Source organism: Lynx canadensis, chromosome A1 (genome assembly GCF_007474595.2).
Source record: "Lynx canadensis isolate LIC74 chromosome A1, mLynCan4.pri.v2, whole genome shotgun sequence".
NCBI classification, from domain to species: domain Eukaryota; kingdom Metazoa; phylum Chordata; class Mammalia; order Carnivora; family Felidae; genus Lynx; species Lynx canadensis.
Window position 1 is genome coordinate 17,283,181 of NC_044303.2, and position 22,419 is coordinate 17,305,599.

The 22,419-nt window shown below is 39.9% G+C and overlaps 2 protein-coding genes across 6 annotated transcripts in view; one reads left to right on the top strand and one right to left on the bottom strand.

The window, feature by feature from the left end:
- The window catches only part of PROSER1 (proline and serine rich 1), a 28,457-nt gene extending 19,257 nt beyond the window's left edge, over positions 1 to 9,200 (bottom strand). The window contains exons 1-4 of the mRNA XM_030309436.1: positions 8,336 to 9,200; positions 5,777 to 5,842; positions 2,987 to 3,055; positions 8 to 102 (exon numbers count right to left, since the gene is read on the bottom strand). Coding sequence (XP_030165296.1) covers positions 8 to 102; positions 2,987 to 3,055; positions 5,777 to 5,842; positions 8,336 to 8,380 — 275 coding nt within the window. The 5' untranslated portion in view covers positions 8,381 to 9,200. The remainder of the gene's footprint in view (positions 1 to 7; positions 103 to 2,986; positions 3,056 to 5,776; positions 5,843 to 8,335) is intronic.
- A 245-nt stretch (positions 9,201 to 9,445) lies between these two features.
- NHLRC3 (NHL repeat containing 3) lies at positions 9,446 to 21,740 on the top strand. Of its 5 annotated transcripts, XM_030309454.1 has the most exons (8): positions 9,449 to 9,816; positions 10,032 to 10,060; positions 10,465 to 10,617; positions 10,916 to 11,063; positions 13,230 to 13,430; positions 15,456 to 15,547; positions 18,333 to 18,445; positions 19,044 to 21,740. In XM_030309454.1, the coding sequence occupies exons 1-8, from the start codon at positions 9,744 to 9,746 to the stop codon at positions 19,297 to 19,299; spliced, it is 1,065 nt and encodes a 354-aa protein (XP_030165314.1). In that variant the 5' UTR covers positions 9,449 to 9,743; the 3' UTR covers positions 19,300 to 21,740. The 5 variants fall into 5 exon arrangements, 3 of the variants coding, with proteins under 3 accessions (XP_030165306.1, XP_030165314.1, XP_030165319.1); XM_030309446.1 differs by lacking the exon at positions 10,032 to 10,060 and having other exon boundaries at positions 9,447 to 9,983; XM_030309459.1 differs by lacking the exon at positions 10,032 to 10,060.
- Positions 21,741 to 22,419: the final 679 nt, after the last annotated feature.

The window sequence follows — 22,419 nt, forward strand, 5'->3', positions numbered from 1 at the left end:
TACTTACGAAGCTAACAGCTCAAGAGCAACTAGCTTGTCTTTACTGAAGGTGAAACAATTGAGAATATGGACCACTTCTGCTGGGTGAACAGCCACCATTTTCTATTAATATAAAAAATAATGTTGTTTTCAACATGACAAGTTTTCATGCCAGAAATTGCCTTTTTTAGGGAAACATGGTTAAATGTTCTTAATGTAAATATTTGAGGTAAAACTGCTTACTCAAAAGTAAGCCCCAATAACCATGTGACTTCAGCTCAGGCTTTTTCTATATAACCATTTCAGTTGAAGACCTAAGTTCCCCATGCACTCTTTCTTATCATTTCTCAGTGGATTCATTTATAGAAAAAAATACTTACATATACTACTTTTCTCAGAAAGGTCACAAAAAAGGGGGTATTTATAAATATGGGAAATACTTGGCTTGAGAAGTTAGAAAAAAAACTACATTCCTCAGCTAGAACACCAAGTAGTCTATAATCAGGGATTCCTAAAGTGATGTCCACGTGCTGAATACTGTTACTAAGATAGGGTGACAGCAGAGTCACCTCAGTAGGGAAAGGACAGGTTAAACAGTACGAGTGTGCACATGTCTGAGCAGGGGGAGGGGCAGACAGAGAGGGAGAGAGAGAATCCCAAACAGGGACTGTCAGCGCAGAGCCCTGCTCGGGACTTGACCCCATGAACCGTGGCATCATGATGTGAGCCTAAATCAAGAGTCAGATGCCACCCAGGCACCCCTAAACAGAACTTGACTGCAGAACTTTCTTAGGAGTCTTATAATAACGTGCACTGTGACACTCCAAGATTGTGTGCAATGTTACATAATTTGACTAGGGTACTTTTGTTTTTGAAGATAAGATTCAGCCAATTTACAGATTTATGTTAACAGTGGACGGAATTCAAAGGAAAGTCAATGCTAGATCATTTAGAATCACTGCCCAATAGATTCCTACAATTTAAATTTGTTTTTTTTTTACATTTATTTATTTTTGAGAGACAGAGAGAGAGCGTGAGTGAGGGAGGGGCAGATAGAGAGGGAGACACAGAATTCGAAGCAGGCTCCAGGCTCTGAGTTGTCAGCACAGAGCCCGACGCGGGGCTCGAACCCACAAACCGCAAGATCATGACTTGAACCGAAGTCGGACGCTCAACCAACTGAGCCAGCCAGGCGCCCCTAGATTCCTACAAGTTAGAGCAGTGGTTTTCAGACAATTTTATCCAGGTTAGCACCAAGAGAATTGGTTTAACTATATATACCCTTTTGCAAGTCTTTAAATGGACATCTAAAAACTATGCTACAAGTTTAAATATTTACAAAAAATTTATTTATCTTCGTTATATATTTGTAAAAACTTTGGAACTACTGATTTAGTTCACTTCATTTATGAAAATGTCTATTGTATAACCTAATTGTCAAGATTAGTCCTCTGTGAAAACAACCAAATCAGACTGACTTTGTCAGAAAAGGCTGGACTCATTAAGTTGTGCCCATGCTAGCCTTTCGCCTCTAAATACCTTAGAATTTTAATTTTAAGGTAGGTCCAAGTAAGCAGGCCTCAGAGCTTCGTCATGAATTTTTTGTCTTAATAAAATAAGGTAAGGTCCCCATCAGTATTTCTTACAAAACCTCTCTGCTTTGCTCTCCCTCTTAGGAAATTACTGGTCTCTTTGGTCCTTGGGGAAAAGATTTTCACCCTGGGGTGACGGGTGGATGGGTGAGATAACCTTTTTTTTTTATAAAGTTAAAAAAAAAAATTGTTAAAGAGGAGAAACACTAACACATCCAGACACTTTCTTTGCCAAATTAGTTTAGGAAGCTAAGGATCTGTAGATTTCCTTAAAGCTATCCGTGCCTGATCCTCCGAGGAGAATCTTCCTACATACCCAGATACTGTGTGACTTAAATGTCTCCTTTAATTTAGGCTCCAGCACTGTGCTGGCCATACAGTAGCCACTAGGCACATGTGCCTATTTAAATTAAAATGAAAGAAATAATACAGTTCCACAGGCAGACCAGACACATTAGGTGCTCAAAAGCCACATGTGGTCAGTGGTTACCAGACTGGACAGCAGAGATACAGAACTCTTCCATCATCGCTGGAAGTTCCATTTGGACAGTGTTGGTCTAAAGAATTATAAATATAAACCCAACTGACTACTGTTCTAAAACTAAATACAAAAGGATAAAGATATCAAAAATTTGAAGGACGTACACAAAAACACTTAAGAATTCAAATTCTAGGGGTGCCTGGGAGGCTCAGTCGGTTAAGCGGCCAGGTCATTATCTTGTGGTTCATGAGTTTGAGCCCCAAGCCAGGTTCTGTGCTGACAGCTCAGAGCCTGGAGCCTGCTTTAGATTCTGTGTCTCCCTTTCTCTCTGCCTCTCCCCCACTCACACTCTGTCTCTCTCTCTCAAAAAAATAAGTAAGCTTTAAAAAAAATAAGAATTCAAATTCTACGGGGGGCATCTGGGTGGCTCAGTCGGTTAAGCGTCCAACTCTTGGTTTTGGCTCAGGTCATGATTTCAGTTTATTGAGTTTAAGCCCTGCACTGCGCTCCAGGCTGACAGCGGGGGTGGGGGTGGGGGGGCCTGCTCGAGATTTTCTCTCTCTCTCTCTCTCTCTCTCTCTCCCCCTTTCTCTCTGCCCCTCCCTGCTTGCACTCTCTCTCTCTCTCTCTCTCAAAAGAAATAAACTATAAAAGAAAATTCAAATTCTATGTTTTGTTTGCCTATAAATATTTTCTCTTCCAATCTGCCAATTAGGATCCTATGGTTCACAACTTAATAAGGTACATACAATTTAAATTCACAGTTTGGGGAGTCTTAATTTTTTTAACAATTATTTGATTAATCAAAGTATAATAAAACTTAGGATTAGTTTTTCTAATGCAAACAAATTACAACCTGAGATCAATTATAGAAAACAAGGGGAGAATTCAAGATACTTAAATTCTTCATTCTAAAGAAAAGTAAGTTACTTACATGTTGTAATGCTTTCATTGCCTTTAACTGAGGTTCAGCCCAGGAGAAATATCTCAGTAAATCGACCACCTGAAAAAGCAAAGAACTCCTTTAGCTCTAATGATATGTATTCGCCAACATTTCTACAAGATTTGTTTCAGTACTTTGAATTACTATTCGGTCCCTTACTGGCACAAATCACAATTTAAGTGCTCAATGGCCATCTGAAGTAGGTAGTTACCACGAGGAATAGTGCAAAAAGAGAACATTTTGATCATCACAGAGACTGGGACAGCGCTGCTACAGAAATAAACAAAAAGTATAAAATACAGGAAAAACAAAGTACCTAAAGAAAAGAGAATGAAAAAGTAGTAGATGGAGATAAATGTCAGCTGTATTACGAATGGAAAACTCTAAAAATTTAGTGGAGAGTGACAGTTTTAATCAATCACAAAAGGGTGTTCAGTGGTGTAGTTTAGAATAGGTCTGCTATCTCCTGCTCTTTTCCTTGAATCTCAAGGGCACGGATCTCGTATTTACACCACAGATCTATTCCCTAAAAGTGTTAAGAATCATCATGAGTTACTCCAGCAATTTGTAAACAGTAGGGCATTTGGGGAACACAGTTAGCCAGGCTCTCCCACCACTACTGCCACCGGCGAATTTCAAATCAATGAGGGAGATACTACGAGATCTCTTTTTTTTTTTTAAATTTTTTTTTTCAACGTTTATTTATTTTTGGGACAGAGAGAGACAGAGCATGAACGGGGGAGGAGCAGAGAGAGAGGGAGACACAGAATCAGAAACAGGCTCCAGGCTCTGAGCCATCAGCCCAGAGCCCGACGCGGGGCTCGAACTCACGGACTGCGAGATCGTGACCTGGCTGAAGTCGGACGCTTAACCGACTGCGCCACCCAGGCGCCCCACGAGATCTCTTATAAAAGATGAGGAGGGCATCAAGGTCACAACACTGAAGTTCCTGCATAGTCACCACCACCCTTTTCACTGCCTCCAAGGGAAATCCAAAAGAAAAGAAAAAAAAAAAAAAAAAGACTCAAAGAGGGAGTAATAAAATCTGGGTTAGTGAATTAATGTGTTAAGGTTTCAATTATTCTACAAAGCAAAATTAATGCTAGAGACTGGAGTGGTATATGAAGAGCAGAAAATACTTTCACTCCTTATAAAGTGATGTGTATGCTGCAAATGAGTATTATGCATATGTTCTTTACTATTATGGGAATAATGGTTTTACTATATACACACGTAGAAAATGCTACCTGCCCCTTTACCAACCAAAAAAACATTGCTATCACGTCTGAGATAGGAAGAAAAACCTTCAATACAATAAGGAGGCTTAGAAGGTCATACTTAAAAAATAGCTTTTAGTTTTTTAAAGTTTTTGATGACTTTAGCAAAGTGGAATAACCACCAAGGGAAGTTTTCTACAAAATTTCACACACACACATATACTCGAAAGAAGAAAAGTTATTATCTATGAGATATTATAAATCCTTGTAAAACATTTAAATTAAGGTGATTTTGAAAAGTAATGGGACAGCTGAAAAACACTCACTAAATAGATAGCAATACAATGCATGCAATTTGTAAAGTAGCTTTAAGGCATTTCAGAGTCAAAACCTCTGTAGGCTTAAAGTGATCCAAACCTCAAGTTTTAAAAATCTTGAGATAACAGATGAGAAGTTGGAGCATTTACTAACTCCACCTACAGATTCATCCACTGTCTACCCTCTCCACATTCTTACCCTTTCCCAGAACTCTTCTCCAGATGCACATTTCTCTTTCTGTCCTATTTCTCTATCAAGTGTTTTTTTAAGTATTCCTCAGAATCAGGCCTCTCTATGTATGTTGTGTGTATGCATATGCATTTTAAATTAGCAAACTCCCCCTAAAGCTGCATGAGTTTTCATTAAACTACCATGCTTAAAACATTGTCTGGCAGTGACAGAAACTACTTTTAAACACCACATTTTGTTTTAACATGTAGTCAATTTCGTAATTACTGACTTATAAATACTGTACAAATTTGGGTATGTTTACCATTAGAAATTTATAAATTCATGATGCTGTGCTCAGAATAAATATTTGAAAACTGGTCTTGGACACTGAATTTTAAAATGTTACCAGGGGCACCTGGGTGGCTTAGATGCTTAAGTCTGACTCTTGGTTTCAGCTCAGATCACGATCTCACGGTTCGTGAGTTCGAGCTCCATGTCAGGCTCTATGCTGACAGCTGTGGAGCCTGCTTGAGATTCTCGGTCTCCCTGTCTCTCTGCTCCTCCCCCACTTGCTCTCTGTCTCTCTAAATAAACATAAACATAAACATAAATATAAAATAAAATAAAATAAAATAAAATAAAATAAAATGATGTTAACATAGGCGCCTAGGTGGCTGAGTCAGTTGAATGTCTGACTCTTGATTTCAGCTCAGGTCATGATCCCAGGGTCCTGGGATTGAGCCCCTCATTGGGCTCCACACTGAGTCTGGAGCCTGTTTAAGATTCATTCATTCTCTCTGTCTCTCTGTCTCTCTCTGCCCTTCTCCCCGGCTCGTGCTCTCTCTCTAAAACAAAAAATAAGATAAAGTTAATATATGATATTGCAGTGAAAGTAGGTATGTTTATAAAACACTCTAACTATACACTAGATAAAATTTTCTCCCCAAATGGAAAGCTTCTAAAGTTTCTGAATAAATACAGCAACAAACGAAAAGCAATTCTGAACTTGACCAGCAAGTAAATAGACATTAACCAGAATATCAGAGTGAAAAAAGATCTTTGTATACACAAATACCTGTTCACTAGAGAAATATCCATGCACATATTCAATTGCTTTTAATTTGTACTCTGTCAGAACAGCCTAAGAAAGGAAAAAGAAAAACAGCATTAGCATGTGTAAGCTAAATAGTAACATGCAGACGTCAAAACTGCCCAAGCAACATGGCAGCCCTTCTTCAGCCCCAGCACAGGCAGCGAAAGTCACTGGGATGACATGACATTCTACCTTTCCAGGTTCCATGCAGTAAGGGATACGTTGAGACAGCAGGAAAACCTCCTGAGTCTCCCTACTCACTCCTACCAGGAAAAGGAACAAAGCTGTAATAGGCAAGCGTTGACATTAATAGAAATTCCATACAGAATTCCTGTAAATGTTATTAGAGTTTCAGAACATCCCAAATTCAACCAAACTGTCATTTTTAAGAAGCCTAATTATATCAAACATTATTCACGCATTCATGCATCAATTATTGAGCAGCTATTATGTGCTAAGTGATAGAGAAACATGAATGACAAGGTCTGGTCAGGTTCTCAGTACTTCCACTGGAATGTTAAGACCCCAGGGAGCCAAAAAGGGCCCTCAATTCAATCTGTGTGCCTGCTACTAACTGGCCTTGTGGCCTCTGAAAGGCATTTTAATTAGCTTGAGAAACTTTTTAACCATAAAAAGGGAACAACATTCACTACCCACCTCAGAGTTACTGTGAAAATTAAAATAGTCAATAGTAGATCTGACACATAATAGTACTAAGTTATGGCTCCTTTCCTCACAGGGCCTCTATCAATGGGAAGTTCAGGGAGAAAGTATGGTGGTCTTGACCTAGCATTATCCAGAACCAGCTGAAATCACATATGTTGTCCTTGCAACTGTTTGCCAAGCTTAGAGATGGAAACAACCATAATTTGGTAGCTACTAATCATTAAAAATCAACTAAACCCTTTGTACTATAAAACAATATTTGTACTTGGTATATATATCATTTTGCTAGGAGAAAATATGACCAGTTTACTGAAAGAAACATCCAGGTTGCCCAGTAGTTTTCCCTGAAAAGGGAAGTGAGGAAGAGAGAATGGGACTCTGGATAAGGTACTCTTACTGTTGAGATGTCATCTCGGGAAGCGATTACCTGGTTTAAACCAATTTATATCTACAAAGTCTGAAAGCAATTTTTTTAAAAAGCAATAGTAATTCTCATTTAGATATGCCTACGTTTTTATCCCATTTTAACAGACTTAAGACAATGCTGATATATCTAATTTGCTTGCAGACCAAAAATAAGGATTTAAATAAGAAAGTAAATTGCTATCTCATGTATGACTTTGATCTCTGGAAAATATCCTATTCCCCTCATTAGTATTTGTGTGTGTGTGTGTGTGTGTGTGTGTGTGTGTGTGATCTTTTCACAACATAGAAGGGAGAGATTTTGCAAATTGCACCCTATAACTTCCAAAAGTAGAAATCTACTTGGTCTACTTGAACCCACAAATTACTTCCTCATAAACAGTAAATATCAGCTCATAAACAAATTGTTACAAATTCTATACATATAGTTGACAGCCTGACATTTTATTGCAAATTTTAATTGGGCAAGCTGGATTTGCAAAAGCTGAAATTTTGACCAAAAACAACATTCAATATCACCCAACATGTAAATTTAACCTAATACGCGAATTTGAAAAACAGTTTTAGGACAGATGAAGAAAACTAACACTTTGCTTTATAGAAAATGCAGAAAAACAGCAGGTCTACAGGCAATTTCATTCATCTCATAAGCTGAAATAAATCAATGACCAGAGCATAAAGTAACAAATCCTACCCTGTCAGTCAAGGGTCTTAAAGGTTTGGAACTGGCCAGAAGTTCTAAGCAAAACACTCAGTATTAGCATACTAATGGTACAGATGGTCCTTCCAGATCTAATTATGTAAACACTTTTGTGCTTTAAGTATTTACTGGGCTCAAGGCTACATTCCAAATATTTTTGCTGTTTGGTTCATTCTGGGAGGTCGGTTACATACAACAGCCTGGAAAAGAAGCAAAAACTTAGAAAACAGGAAGAAAAAAAGTGTTGAAATTCAAGTTATTGAAGCCCATTCCTAAGAATATGACTTTAAACCTAATACATTTGGACATTGTGTCCGTCCAGGCAACACATAGCCTATCCTCAGATTTGAAAAACCTGCCATGAGAACTCCCATTAAAGAAATTTTATACGTATTATCTCTTAATTGTCAGTCTTAGGTTACTGAAAGATGAGATAAAAACTTAAATATTAAATCACTTTTCCGCCAAGTACAGAGCTATTAGATTTGTAGACCCGGCTTCCGAACGAGTATTCTTTGAATATATTTTCCACAATACCGCACTGATCGTCAAATTTAGCATTAACAACTTAATTTCTATTTGTATCGTGAAATATATCGCGATACAAGCTCCCGTAGTGTACATTAAAAATTCCCACCAATTTTGCAATCCTAAAACTCGTATTTTGCACCATCGGCACGCAGTCCTTCAAAGAGAATTAACTACGAGAATTCGTAGCTCATAGATTGATTTAAGGCATTAAGTGAAATTACCTTTCTAATTTCATCCAACACCGTTTCAAAGGACTTTTTGTCCATCTTGGTTAGTTTCGACGTGGTTTTACACAGTTGCACTTTCAATCACAAAATGTTCATCCCTGGTCTGCTCTTAATAGTAAAAACGTTTATAGCTGAGGAGGAAAGACTCCAGGAGCAAGAAAAAGGATGCAAAGAGGTAGAGAGTACTTCAAACTCTGCAAAAATTTCTAAAAATGGACACTTATAAAAACTTTTTATTAAAAGCAAAAACCGCCAGACTTTCTCAGCTTCAGGACACCTCGGGGAAGAGTCCGGTGCTCTCGGAGTCCTGCAAAGAAGCCCAGGGCTTGGCAGCCGGAGCTGAGCTTCGGTCCCCTGCAACTGAAGGCCAGGCGCCGCCGGGGAAAGGTCGTGAAGCCGCTCTCCCGAGTGGAGCGGCCGGGAGAGCAGATGCACCTGCGCCCCGGATCCTGCGGGCGGCGAAGAAGGAGGTACCGGCCTCTCAACCCGCACCAGCGCCTAGGCCGCCGGCCGCCGCCCCTCACCGCGGCGCATGGCCCGACTTGCGTTCAACCCCAGCAGCTGCGCTGGCTCCTGGGTCCCGTAGCCCGGGCAGCGGAGGCCGGGCAGGCTCTTTGTTACCAGCTGCCACGGCTTCCGGGAGCGGGCCGGCAGCCGGAGAGCACCGGGAGCCGGGCGAGGGGGCCCACACTCTCCGGTAGGGGGACTCCCGAATACCGCGGCGCCCACGGCGTCTAGAGCCCTTCCTGGTTACCCCTACAGCTCCCACCGGCTCCTGGGGGCCTTTAAAGAAGCTCGTCGCGCCCCTGTAAACCCAACTCTGCGCCGAGAGCTTAGGCCTCTCTTTCCTGAAAGCCGAAGGAGGGGTCCTGGTGTGGGAACGTAGGTGTCTACAGCAAACGCCTGGATTCCTCAGAATCGGAGGTAGCAGAAATCTTTCTCAGAGCTTGAAAATCATTTTTTGAGAGCCACATTTCTATTTTGCGGGTTTGCGTGTGTTGGGTTGTGATTTTTCAATCTTAATTAAAAAAAAATGAACTTCGAGAGGTTAAGGCATATCTATGGATACCCTTATTTTTGGCTGACGGGCGAAGTCCGCAGTGTGGATCGCCCCAAGGGGCGGAAAAGGGTGGTCAGTGGGTCAGCCCGAGCCGCGTGACCTGGGGGCGTGGACCCCGAACGCACCAGGAAACCGCTACCCGAGATCTGATTTTGTCTCACCCCGATCTGTGCTCTCCTCTATGTTTTCAAAACCCGTACATCCAGGGAGAGGGAATTGGAGATAGGAGCTTCGACCCCGAGGTTGGGCCGACGCCCTATGCGGCGACGAACGGCGTGGACCTGAGAGCGTTCGGTGGCCCCCAGCCGCCTGCGGACCCTTCCGTCTCGTCATGGCGAGATTATGGGTCGGCCTGGCAGGCGCTGGCTTCTTTCTTGCATTACTGGTTTTGCATTCGCGTTTTTGTGGCTCACCGGTGAGTTGAGCAGTGAAGACGTGTCGGGTGTGTGGACGGCACCGTTGAGAGGCGACGCCGCTGTTGTGGGGTGGAGGTGGCGGGCCCTGGCTCCCGCACTGGCTTGTCTCAAAACCCCCACCCGGGCCGAACTGCCGACGTCCTGCTTTGTCTCTTCGGGTTTGAAAGTTTGTATATGATACATCGCCGTTTCTCTGTGTTCTTTCTTTCCCCAGACCCCACTACGCCTCCAAATAATTTGCAGGTTTGTATTGTGGCCCCCTTGGTCTTTCGACGTATAAACCCATTCCCCAATTATTTCTGTCCAGCAGCCTCAACACCTCTGTATCAGGTGTCAAGGCATGCTTAAAAGTAAACATTTATTGGGGCGCCTGGGTGGCTCAGTCGGTTGAGCGTCCGACTTCGGCTCAGGTCATGATCTCATGGTCCCGCGTTGGGCTCTGTGCTGATGGCTCAGAGCCTGGCCTGTTTCGGATTCTGTGTCTCCCCCTCTCTCTGACCCTCCCCCGTTCATGCTCTGTCTCTCTCTGTCTCAAAAATAAATAAACGTTAAAAAAAATTTTTTTTTAAATAAACATTTATTTTTTTAACCTAGAGAGTGAACTGAATCTTAATCTTCTGGGTTTTTTTTTTGTTTTTTTTTTTAAGGTTTTAAGGAAATTTGCTTTTCAAGTTTCCTGGACAACCAAGGAAATTCTTTACCGGCTGGATGTGGAATGGCCTAATCGTCCAGAATACTTTACTGGAACAACATTTTGTGTTGCAATTGACTCCCTCAGCGGATTGGTTTACGTAGCCCAGGTTAGTAAAATTGGGATTAAAAAAAAAAAATTATGAATACAAAGGAAACAGCTTGATTTGCTGCACTAATTAACCATGTATGTTTACATTATGGTAGTCGTGAAATTTGTTTTTTTTTGGATTGGTTTTGAGTAAATATTTTGGTTTTGAATGTAATAGTTAATACTGTTAGGTTTTGAAGATGGTTTTTTAAACATTATTAATTTCTCGATTAACCTTTGTTGTTTCTCTCTACCAAAATAAAGATTACTTTCTAAAAAATAATCTTATCTAAGCAGTTATTTTTATATACCTTCAGAGAGGGGATAACATCCCAAAGGTATTAGTGTTCACAGAGGATGGATATTTCCTACGATCCTGGAATTACACAGTTGACACACCTCATGGTATATTTGCAGCCAGTACACTACATGAACAGTCTGTCTGGATCACGGATGTAGGAAGTGGTATGTGTAGTAATATCTATTAAATTGTTTTGCTAGAAATCATATTTTTGCCCATGTTCTTGCTTGTGTGCTTTAAAATCAAGAGTTGCTAAATCTAATTACAATTTCTTTAATGACTTATGAAATCACTTCTTTCTAAAAATCTTTAAATTGTACTTCCGTAGAGTCGAGACATTTAACAAGAAGGCTACCGTTGTGATTCTTCCATTAACTTGTCAAGGGACTTTTCCTCTTTGTAGCGCCAGTTGTGAGACTATACTTTCAGGGATCCTTTTTTATAGTTTTTAAAACAGCTGCTCCTCCCAGGTTAAATGTAAACCTCTTGTGTGAAGCCACAGAACTAACAATCTCTGAGAGTTAGTGAAATCCCTGTCTCATTTTCCTTTACCAGTTCTCTTTCAAAAGAGATTGTGCTAAGAAACCAGAACTGCTTTGTTGCCCAAAATGCAAGATTTGCAGAAACTGCTGGTGTTGATGTTTCTGAAATCCTACCCACTGCAGCATTTCTGAAATTTTCCTTCCAAAAAACATTTTTAGTAGAGTATGTTGTAAATCAAGCACAGTTGAATTTCTAGCTGTGAATGGTTTCATAGATAACTGTTTGCGTATTATTGTGGCTTAAGACAAGATAGTACCAGAGATGACTTGTGATTATAATTTCAGGATCTCAAGAATGAATGGGATCATAAAGACAGTATTTCTAGATAACCTGGCATTATGTCAGGATCTCAGGAATGAATGGGATCATAAAGACAGTGTTTCTAGTATTCTTTGGCCCAGTTACATTCATGGCTTGAAGGACATCCTGTTTCTTCACTTCTGGCTAGTTCAGATGCCATTTTGGAATTAATGAACTCTCAGTTTTTGTTAGAAGTGCTGTTACCATTTGTTCTCAGAACCCAAGAGATTTCTGAGCTTCAGCTGATAATCCATTCATTTCAAAATGTAGTTTGGATTGTAAGATTTTGGTTAAAAAAAAAATCTAGACTGCATCTGATTTCATTGTAATACTGTAATGAAATATGGCTCTTTTCTCTCTTTTTTTCAGAATTTACTGTTAAAAGCCTTTAGTTTTTCATTTATTCCATTCATGTGATCCTTTTTTATAAAATACTTCATTGATTCCCACAAATAAAAAGAACACACATGACCTCTTCATTCTTTCCATTATAGCTGGGTTTTTTTCATGCACAAACCTGGTGACACTTTATATTCCTTCCCATTTTTTGAAGAAATACATTTCCTTTAATAAAAATATGGCTGTAAATGAGCCTATAAAAAAAACAAACCCACAAGAATGTTTTCCACTGGTATTCTCTGTCCTTTGCCAATTTTTTAGGAACTTTGAAGGTTGCATTCTGTAATAATATTATGTTCTCTTATTATTGCTACAAACTAACTCAAGCTTTCAAATGAGGCATAATAATAAATAACACTTTTTAAGTTAGAATTGTAATGCAAGTTTGATTCACTTTATTTCCAGTAAGCTCAGTGTATCCAATTTATCTTTTGAATGCCTAACAGTTAGTTTGGTCTTGGTATGCCTTCAAATTGATTTCTCTTAACTACTTTATGGTTTTTTCCTATTTGTTAATACTTTATATTTTTGCTTGTAAGGAATTTCCACTTAAAGAAGTCTTGATGTAAGTGAAAGGATATGATACTAACAGTTTGGGAAGATTTATTCCCTTCTTAGGAAAAAAATGTTAATGGGTTGAATTTGAACTTGTTTCCACTAGGAGAAAGGGTAGTTTTAAAATCTGTATTATAGTGCACTTTTTGTTGACCTACTAAAATTTGAGTGCATGTGATTGAAATAATGATTTTCAAATATAAGTTCCTTTTCCACTTCCTTTTTGGTTTCTTTTTGCAAGGAATGCTCCTTCAAGGTTGTATTTATGATAAAAAAGAAAATGATCTACCTATAATTTAGCATCACAAGCTTCCTGTATAAGGAGCCAATTGTTCTGGTTTGATTTACTTGAATTTAGAATCTACTTATTTAGGAGTACCTGAGATTTTAATTCATAATAAGTTTGGTTGTAACTAATGAAGAAGCTCAATTAACTGTTTAATTCTAGTACATTTTTGCTCTCTGCTTACTTGAAAAACGTGAGTGTTTGGACAGTGGTTGTATTTGTGAAGTGTGTGTGTTTATCTTTATAGGATCCTATGGTCATACTATTAAAAAATACAATTCCTTTGGTGATCTTGTTCAAGTGTTGGGTACCCCAGGCAAGAAAGGCACTGGTTTGACTCCCCTACAGTTTGATAACCCCGCAGAATTGTATGTAGACGACACAGGAGATATTTACATCGTGGATGGAGACGGAGGATTGAATAACAGATTGATCAAATTGTCCCAAGGTACCTGGCTTAGCTTTGCATGGCATTATAAGAATGTTATTCAATAAGTTGCATTGCTTTAGTTTGCTTGATATTTGGTAAATATCATAACTGTTGCATGTTGTATATGAAGCTGTGTGTAAAGGGCTCAAGTGAGATGTGTGGGATGGCCAATAATAAATGGTGCTGATGATAGGCTTGCTTAATTCTCAAAAGGTAGGCGTTTGCTTTGAATGAAACTGGAAGCACTTTGGGGATTTATAGTGGGCTCAAGAAGTAAGTGGTTATCCTGTCCAGTTCAGAATAAGGAGATTGGGAACCTGACATCCCAGAGCTGAGGTATCCTTCAGTTTGATCAGCTAAAGTTTGTGTTTGTATTTTACTGTTGTTGTGTCCTCAGTAGTATTCTAGGTGCAGGTCTATTTCAGATGAAACTGTTAAATGGTACTCTGCGGTATTGATAAAGTAAAATGGGACTAGGGAGGAGAAACTTCTGTTGACTGGAGAAGTAGGGCAAGGGTTCCTAAAAGAAGTAGTTCTTGAACTACACTGATTTTGGTGGGAGGAGAAGAGAGATGGGAGGAACGTTCACAAGCTCCATCACACAAGGTCTACAGGTGGTAATTAGCAAGTTTTCCAGGAAAGGAGCTTAGGATGTAATTTTTGAATAGTAGAAAGTACGATTTGGGATGTTGAAGGCTTATCAAAGAATTTTGAAGCCATAATTTTGCCTTTAAAATGTCTGAGGTTTTTTAGTGGGAAGGTGATGTTACAGAAGCAGTGTTTACAATAGACACTGTACCAAGATATATTTGCAGTAAGCACTGTCATTTAGACACGATATAAACCCCTACATGGAAGCTGTGTAGTCAGCTTATCACCCAGTAACTGAGTTTGGTTGGTGATAGTTAAAGGGAGGTGACGTAGGGATAAAGCAAGACTCAAAAAATTCTATGAAAGAAACAACCAAACTCAGGAGACAGATTGAATGGCTGTGATAAAAAAAATTGCCACAGGGGCACCTGGGTCGCTCGGTCGGTTAAGCATCTGACTTCGGCTCAGGTCACGATCTCGAGGTTTATGAGTTTGAGCCCTGTGTGGGGCTGCTGCTGTCAGCACAGAGCCCACTTTGGATCCTCTGTCCACCTCTTCTCCGCCCCTCCCCCACTTGCGCTCGTGCACTCTCTCCTTCTCTCTTTCTCAAAACTAAATATCTTTTTTAAAAAATCGCCACAAACTAAATGGCTTAAATGGAAATGTTTTCTCTCGTAGTTTTGGAATCCAGAAGTCTGAATCTAATGGGCAGGCCATGCTCCCTCTAATGGCACGAGAGGAGAATCCCTCTTTGCCTCTCCGGCTTCCCGTGGCTCCAGACATTCCTTGGCTTGGGGCAGCATATCTCCAGTCTCTGCCTCTGTCTTCAGATGGCTTTCTTTTCTGTGTGTGTCTGTGTCTCAAATCTCCCTCTCCTTTCTCTTACAAGGACACTAGTCATTGGATTTAGGGTCCACCCTAAATCTAGGATCATCTCTTCACAAGATCCCTAACTTCATTACATCTCCAAGACTCTGTGTCCAATAAAGTCACATTTACAGATACAGGAGTACCTGTGACTCAGGCTTGGGCATATCTTTAGGGGTAGAGGTAATAGGGGTAGAGGTAGTAAAGGAGACAGAATATAAAAACAATGTGAATTTTTAAGCTCAGAGGAATTGTAATACCAAATAACCGATTAGTTAGGAAGGGGTATCAGTTTGAGGGAGATGTTGACATGAGTCACAGCAGTGGTTTTGAGTGATAAAAGATTTAAGTGGAGATAGTCATTAAAGAAGTCGATTAATTGCTTGAAACAGAAGGAATTTTTTTTTCTGGTAAAGCATAAGAATTAAACAAAGTGGTATACAAACAGAAAGCCAGTAAAGCGTAATCAATTGGAGGTATAATTGAATAGTTTGTTTGCAACTTAAGACATAAAATATAACAAGCAAATGTGTCAGGTATTCTATATGTTGCTCTGACCAACTAACTATGTTTACCACTGTCCAGATTTTATGATACTTTGGCTGCATGGAGAACGGGGGACAGGGCCTGCCAAGTTCAACATACCTCACAGCGTTACAGTTGATTCGGCTGGTCGGGTAAAAAATACACTCTCGTTGTATCTGGAACTGTGTATCTGTGTGTGTGTGTGTGTGTGTGTGTGTGTGTGTGTGTGTGTGTGGGTGTATGGGCCTATATATATATGTATATATGTATATATGTATATATGGATCTTGGTACACATGTGTGTTTCTGGACGTATAAATTACGTATGAATGTTTGTGGTTGTGTGTATCTGTGTGTGTGTGTGTGTGTGTGTGTGTGTGTGTGTGGGTGTATGGGCCTATATATATATGTATATATATATATATATATATATATATATATATATGGATCTTGGTACACATGTGTGTTTCTGGACGTATAAATTACGTATGAATGTTTGTGGTTGTGTGTATCTGGGTATGTCTGGGCAGTTCCTTTGGGGCTGGGTATACCCACGTACTCTTACAAATGTTTGGGTCCCATACTGGAGAGAGTTCCCCAAATATTTAAAAATGAACAAAATAGATTTTCTATGTCACTTAAAGGTAGAAGGAACAAATAAAGGAATAGAACATAAGTAACCTGAAGAAGAAATGAGTCACCCTCCCACTAAGAAAACTACGATATGTTTGAATATATTTTTAACTTTAGAATTAAATTCATTCTAGAATATGTTGACCAAAAGGGAGAAGGGAGAGGTTAACCTTGGAAGCTTGAAAACAAGAGCCACCTTGGCAAGCTCTGTTCTCACTAGCTCCAGTGTGGGGAACAGAACACTTTGACGCATTTCAACCCATTTCTTTTTTCCCACCCGTCTCTTTTGCACACCTTTAAGCATACATACCACTTCTTTGGGGTTACTTTCCCAAAACCAAACCCCACCCAAAATGTTACCTTAGTTTTTCCCGTTTTCCTATAGTGGCCTGTACTTCCCCCATTATAGTAACTGTCACACTATCGTATCAATTAACTGTCTCCCTTGACAGAGTGTAGGCTGTATGAGGGCACGTACTGAGTCTCTTTTGCTTTATATCTGGGCGTCTGGCACATACTGGTCATCTTATATGTAACTGAAGTGACTAAAGGACTTACTACACACACAACAGATGCATCAGACAATCTTGGCTTCATACCGTTAGAAATTTAATCCGTTTCCACTTCTGGCTCTGTTTAGCAAGCAACCTTCTGATTGTGATTTGGCTTCCTGTGTAGACAAAATGAGAATGTTTTAATCATAAAATCTTCAGGTAGTTCTCAGTGTAGATAGGAAGATAACTGAACATGTGAATTTTGTCTGTAAATGGGGAGCTAGAAAGTTGGAATTCTGGTTTTAAACACATTACCCTGCTGAGCCTGGTTAACTTCTCCCTTTGTGGGATAAGAACAAGATCAAGTTTCTGAGCAGGCAAGACTTAGACCCTGGTAAATTCTCCACAGTGATAAGTGCCCTTTTGAGAGGCCTTGGAGAACATTTGATGGACATCCTCTGGCATTACTGAATGATGAGAAATGAGAATGTTCATGTCCGCACACTTGTGTTTTAACCACAGTCATGCTGTTCTGAACGTTTTACGTGATTGACTCAGTCATCATCCAAGCCTATGTGAAAAGTTCATTAGGTCCAGAGGTAAACTTGCCGGTGTTTCTTAAACAAGATTTCTCAGATTTTGTTCAGTAGGAAAGATAACGCTAACAATCGAAAGTATTATTCCATCTTACGACCTAAACTATATTTCTTCCTTGGTCACTCATCTAAGACAGTAATCCCAAAATCTTTAAGGAAATCCATCCTTACTAAAGAGTCACGAATCAGGAAAAGGTCTTGAGAAATTGCCTTACATAGAGATCAACAACCTCTCTAAAGTGAAACAGTTTATTTGTGTCTTATTGTATATGAATTTAGTGGCTACTGAAACTCAAACATACTGACAAATACATAGTTAGGGTTACCTTGAAGAAACAGTCCCTGAGTCCACAAACCCAAGATCCTGAAAGGAGAAGAAGGTAGAGGTCAGTGGGGCAGGCCCATACTTCCAGTCCATTCTTACATACCCCTCTATAATCCTAGCTGCATGCCATAAAATGATTTCACTGTATGTATGCTGTAGGTTGCATGTATCAGATATAGTACAGGAGATGCCATTTAACGTGAATCTACTCTCCTGTTTTATGACAGTAGTTTCCTTAGTAACTCATACCAGCCTATAGCAAAACGGAATTAAACCTGTCGTTAGCCTACTGTCATTCTTAAAAGTTACTGAAGTCTTCTAAGCTTCCTCTTCCAGTGGCTTGGCACTTTGGACATGCCTTGCTAAATAGCAGGTGGATGTTTAGTGATACTGCGATAGGAGTGAATACCCTAGCCTGGGCTCCTGAGGAACAAGGCTGTGTTTCTTTCTTTTTGTCTTCTAACCTAGCCGTGGAACTGGCAGGGTGGCAGTACTCAGCCGGAAGGTGAATGCCTGTGAGAGGAATGGATGAATTCTGTCCCTCCTCAGTGTTGCTCATGTTCCGCATCATGATGGAGGACTCCGGTTTTCTTGTTACTCGGGTGCTTGGTAGAGCGGGCAGAGTACTGTGTGTGGGCTTTGAGTTGAGACAGGTGGCCTAAAGTGGCTCTCCCACGTATTGGAAGCTCACTTCAAACAAGGGATTTAAACTTCCTGAACTTTAATTTCCTGTCTGAACATAGGGCTTACCTTCTTTGAGGCCCTCTGAGTACCGCATGAGATGATGTATGGGAAACTAGTAGAAATAAACATCCATCCCGCCCCTCTCCCTTTTTGTTTTCTCATTATATGTGGATCTTTTCCAAAAAACATTTTTTTGCTTTCTCAGGTATGGGTTGCTGACCGAGGAAATAAAAGAATTCAAGTATTTGATAAAGACACTGGGGAGTGGTTAGGAGCATGGAATAATTGTTTCACAGAAGAGGGACCTTCTTCAGTCAGGTAACGTTTTCCTTTTTTTTGTTGTTGTTTTTTTAATGCTTTTTTAAATCTGATTTATGTTTGCTTCTCTGAAGAGCTAGCTGAAATGTTAAAATATTGTTTTCAGAAGGTGGAAAAGGAACAGAAACAAGTTTGCAGAGAATACATAACCATATTTCAGATCCCAAACAGAGGAAGAAAAGCAGTTAAGGTCCCAGTGTACTGTGGGATCGGGGTGTCAGATAACATATGCTGGACCTCCTACAGCTTTCACCCTCAGGGTACATGTGGTGAATTTTTAAACGTAGAACGAAAATAGAAATCTGGAGTCTGTAGTGTCAGCCTAGCACCGACTCTCCTGTCCGTTAGTTTCATTTTGTGTGGTTCTTGCGTATTACTTTTTGTTGTTGTTCAAGCTATTCTTTGGCTACATCTACCTTCACAAATCTTTATTCCCTCATAAACAGAATTAGACAAACTTAAATTCTCCTCGAAAGCAACCTTCAGCAAGTATAGGTGCCTATTGTTGTTAAGCGTTGTAGGGGAGAAAAATGTTGAAGAAGTCAACATTTATATTGATCTTGCATACATTTATTCTGTAAAATGTCTCTGTCCTTAGATTTACTCCTGACGGGAAGTACGTGATCGTAGCCCAGCTGAATCTCAGCAGGGTCTTACTGGTGGCCGCACCCCCAGTGGGAAGCATTGGCAACTGTTCCGTGATCAACACAATCCAACTAGCAGACCAGGTTTTACCTCATCTCGTAGATGTCAGCGGGAAGACTGGAGCAATCTATGTAGCCGAAATCGGAGCAAAGCAAGTGCAAAAATATGTCCCAGTGGAGGGCTATTTTCCTTCGTTCACACATTCATAATGTTTCTTTTCCCGGAGATGTTTCAAGTGGAAGTTCAGATTCTCAAATTCATTGTCATGTCCTCACAAATAACGTTCAGGCACCAGTATTTGTTTCTTTATTTTCCCATGATCTAGTGATGAGAAGAATTTGTTCTTATATCCTTCAGAACCATATGTTTTGTTGCTGTTCTCATGACTTAGTTTTACTTGTAAGTGCATAAGGCTGTTTTAACAAAGGAAATGTAATTCTAAAAAATGGGATCTGAAAGAGGGACTAAGACCATAAGGTAGGTATTTGCCCAGGTAGACTAATCCTCCCTGGGAGGAAGAGGGAAAGGAATAAAAACGGGTTTTGCAGCATATATTGAACTTCATGTGAAGGACTACCGACCTCCAGTTTGTTCACCTTATATAAAATGTACCTTTTGAGCGATTGAGTCAGATGGGCTCTTGATCAGTGAGTACCCACAGGCTGCTAGCTCCTAAAGATTCAGAGAGGAAGAATCAGGACTTACCTGTGTGAGCCTGTTCAGTAGCATCTAGTCCAGTGGGAGACAAGTGTGCAAACTGATACAAGCGTGTCAGCAGGCCTCAAGCGTGTCTTGTAGGAACATGACGTCTGACTGAGAGAATCCTGGAGATTTTGCAGGGAAAGTCCATTCGAGCTCCCGACTTGAGAAACCAAAGAGGGGAAAACAAGGTGGTCCAAATGGACAAGCTGTAAAAAGTTACAGACTTGCTGAGAACCCTGATAGGCTTTCTTTTAAAAGCCCAGCTTGGCCTGGGTCCTTTAGCTGTAAGATACTTCGTCTCAACCTCTAAATGTAGGAATAAAACAGCAGGCATTTAAGCACTTTACTGAAAGGGATCTTTACAAGTACTAACTGGGATGTTTTTTAATTAAAGGTACGACTGAAAATAGGGCCCTTCATTCCTTTTTTCCTCCTTCCCTCCCTCCCGACCTTCCTCCCTTCCTTACCTTCTTTTTTTAAAACATGAACCCAGTTCATTCCTAACATCTGTCTACCTCAAAGAAGTTTTAGAATTGTATATATGGGGATCTGTTAAGGTGAATAATTTCTTAGCTTTCTATTTCTACGTCTCTCTACCCTTTGGTCTGAATACCAGATGAAAGACCATCTTTTCGGTTCTAGTTCATTCTAGGTTCTGTTCAGACCTCGCCGTATGATGATGTCAACTCATTCGTCCCCTTCTTCTTGTATTCACCTCCCTCCTTATCCCGGACTTGCACTGTAAATCGTGTAGCATGTGAGAAATCTTGGGCTGACTTTCCTCATCACCCATTGTAGCTGCCGTCTGTTTTCCAGACCTCAAGGAATTCATACTATTTTGATGCTCGGATCATATCTTGACACAGTTAGAAAGTTAAATCTACCAACAGGAAACTGTCCTGTGTTCCAAGGCCTTTGATAAGTGTGTTTGTGCCACTGACCAAGCTGTATGATCTTCAGTGAGTCTTCTTAGTTTTTCTCCTTAGTAAAATGGGAGCATCATTTCCTTCCTCCTTCAGAAATGCTGCAAGGATCATATGTACGACAGATACAAATGTGCCCTTTGAAATCTAAGCTCCCAGGGCATTCGAGGCAGAAATTCTTAAACAGAGATCCTTCCAGCTGCTTAATTTACCTGATAGCAACTCTCCAGCTTGCCTTAATTTTGCGTTGAGTGCTTTTTTCAAAACCTATCGTCGTGAACTTTATGCAGCTTAGCAAATATAGTGAATTTATTTGGATAGAAGGAAGTGATTTGAGAGTTTTGTTTTGTTTTGTTTTTAAGCCAGGACAAGAAGTGCAAATACCTCTTAGAAGGAATACAGGTCAGGTAAACTGATCTTGTCATTTTAAAAATGTTATAGTTAACTTTGTTTTATGCCAGTTTCTTATAAAACTTGTTGAAAGTATTGTTGCCATATATCTTGCTAAAAGCGTTTATTAGCATACTTGTAATCATAGTATTTCACTTTTTTCCTTTGGGTTAATTGGTTAAATGATTGAGAAAATGTGTTGTATTTTGACTAAAAAATACGAATTAAACTTTTGGAAAGAAAAGGCAGTATTATCTGGCTCTCTAAGTAATGTTTGATTTTATTGTTATGAAAGCAGTTTTAGAACTTCTTATTCTGTTAAAGAATTTCAGCCATCCTGATAGCACAAGTTGGCACTGAGAGAATATCCTTCATTCACGTGTAAAGTATAGGCTAGATCTCCCGGAGGGGAGATTACTTTTCTAAATTAGGAAACCAAAGACTGTATCTTCCCTAACCCCTATTAGAACATCGGGTCTCTATGATGGAATTATTTGTCCGCAGAGGCAGCCTGTGTGAAATCAAGAGGGTAAACTAAGAAGACCCATATAATTTGTGCTTCGGTCACTTACCAGGTCAAAAGACCGCTTCAAGCATTGCGGTCGTCAGGCTAAATAAAGGCAGTCAAGTCCCAACTTTTATTCTGCATTTGTTGATTTTGAACACTGGATTTTAAAACAGGGGACATTGGATAGCCCGCACTGCAACTGGAAACTGCCAGGTTTTTGCTCCTTTGACTCACCAAAATAAGTCTGTTGGAATCAAGAAGAAAAAAAAAAGTATCCTAAATGTATGACTTTCTTTTACTCTTTAAGATTTCAGCGATAATCAAACAAAAAAAAAAACCTTTAAAAAAAGAGATTCATTTATTCAACAAAAACGTGAAAGCGCAGATGTGCGAAGGCTCTCAGGCAGGTGTCCTCTGCCCTCGCCCTCGTAGTTGGCCATCTACTGGAGAGAAGTTTCCTTTCAGTTCACCCTGGGAGGTGCCTTCCTAGCACTGGTGGTGTCTTACGTTCTTGGTACAAGAGAGGGCGGTAGAGTCCTGCTTACAAGCATTTCTTGAAACCGGAAGTGGATTTTCATCTTTATACTTTGACTTTTTTAACAATTGAGGTAAACCATACTTTTTTTTCTTTAGCTTGTGTATCTTGAGGAAATTAGCTTGTAGGTGACATCCTTTCCAAGGATTATTGGGATATTTACTCTTGAGACATTTCCATGTTTTAAAAAAACCAAAACACTTTTTTTTTTAATTTTTAATGTTTATATTTGAAAGAGAGAGAGTGGGGGAGGGGCAGAGAGAGAGGGAAA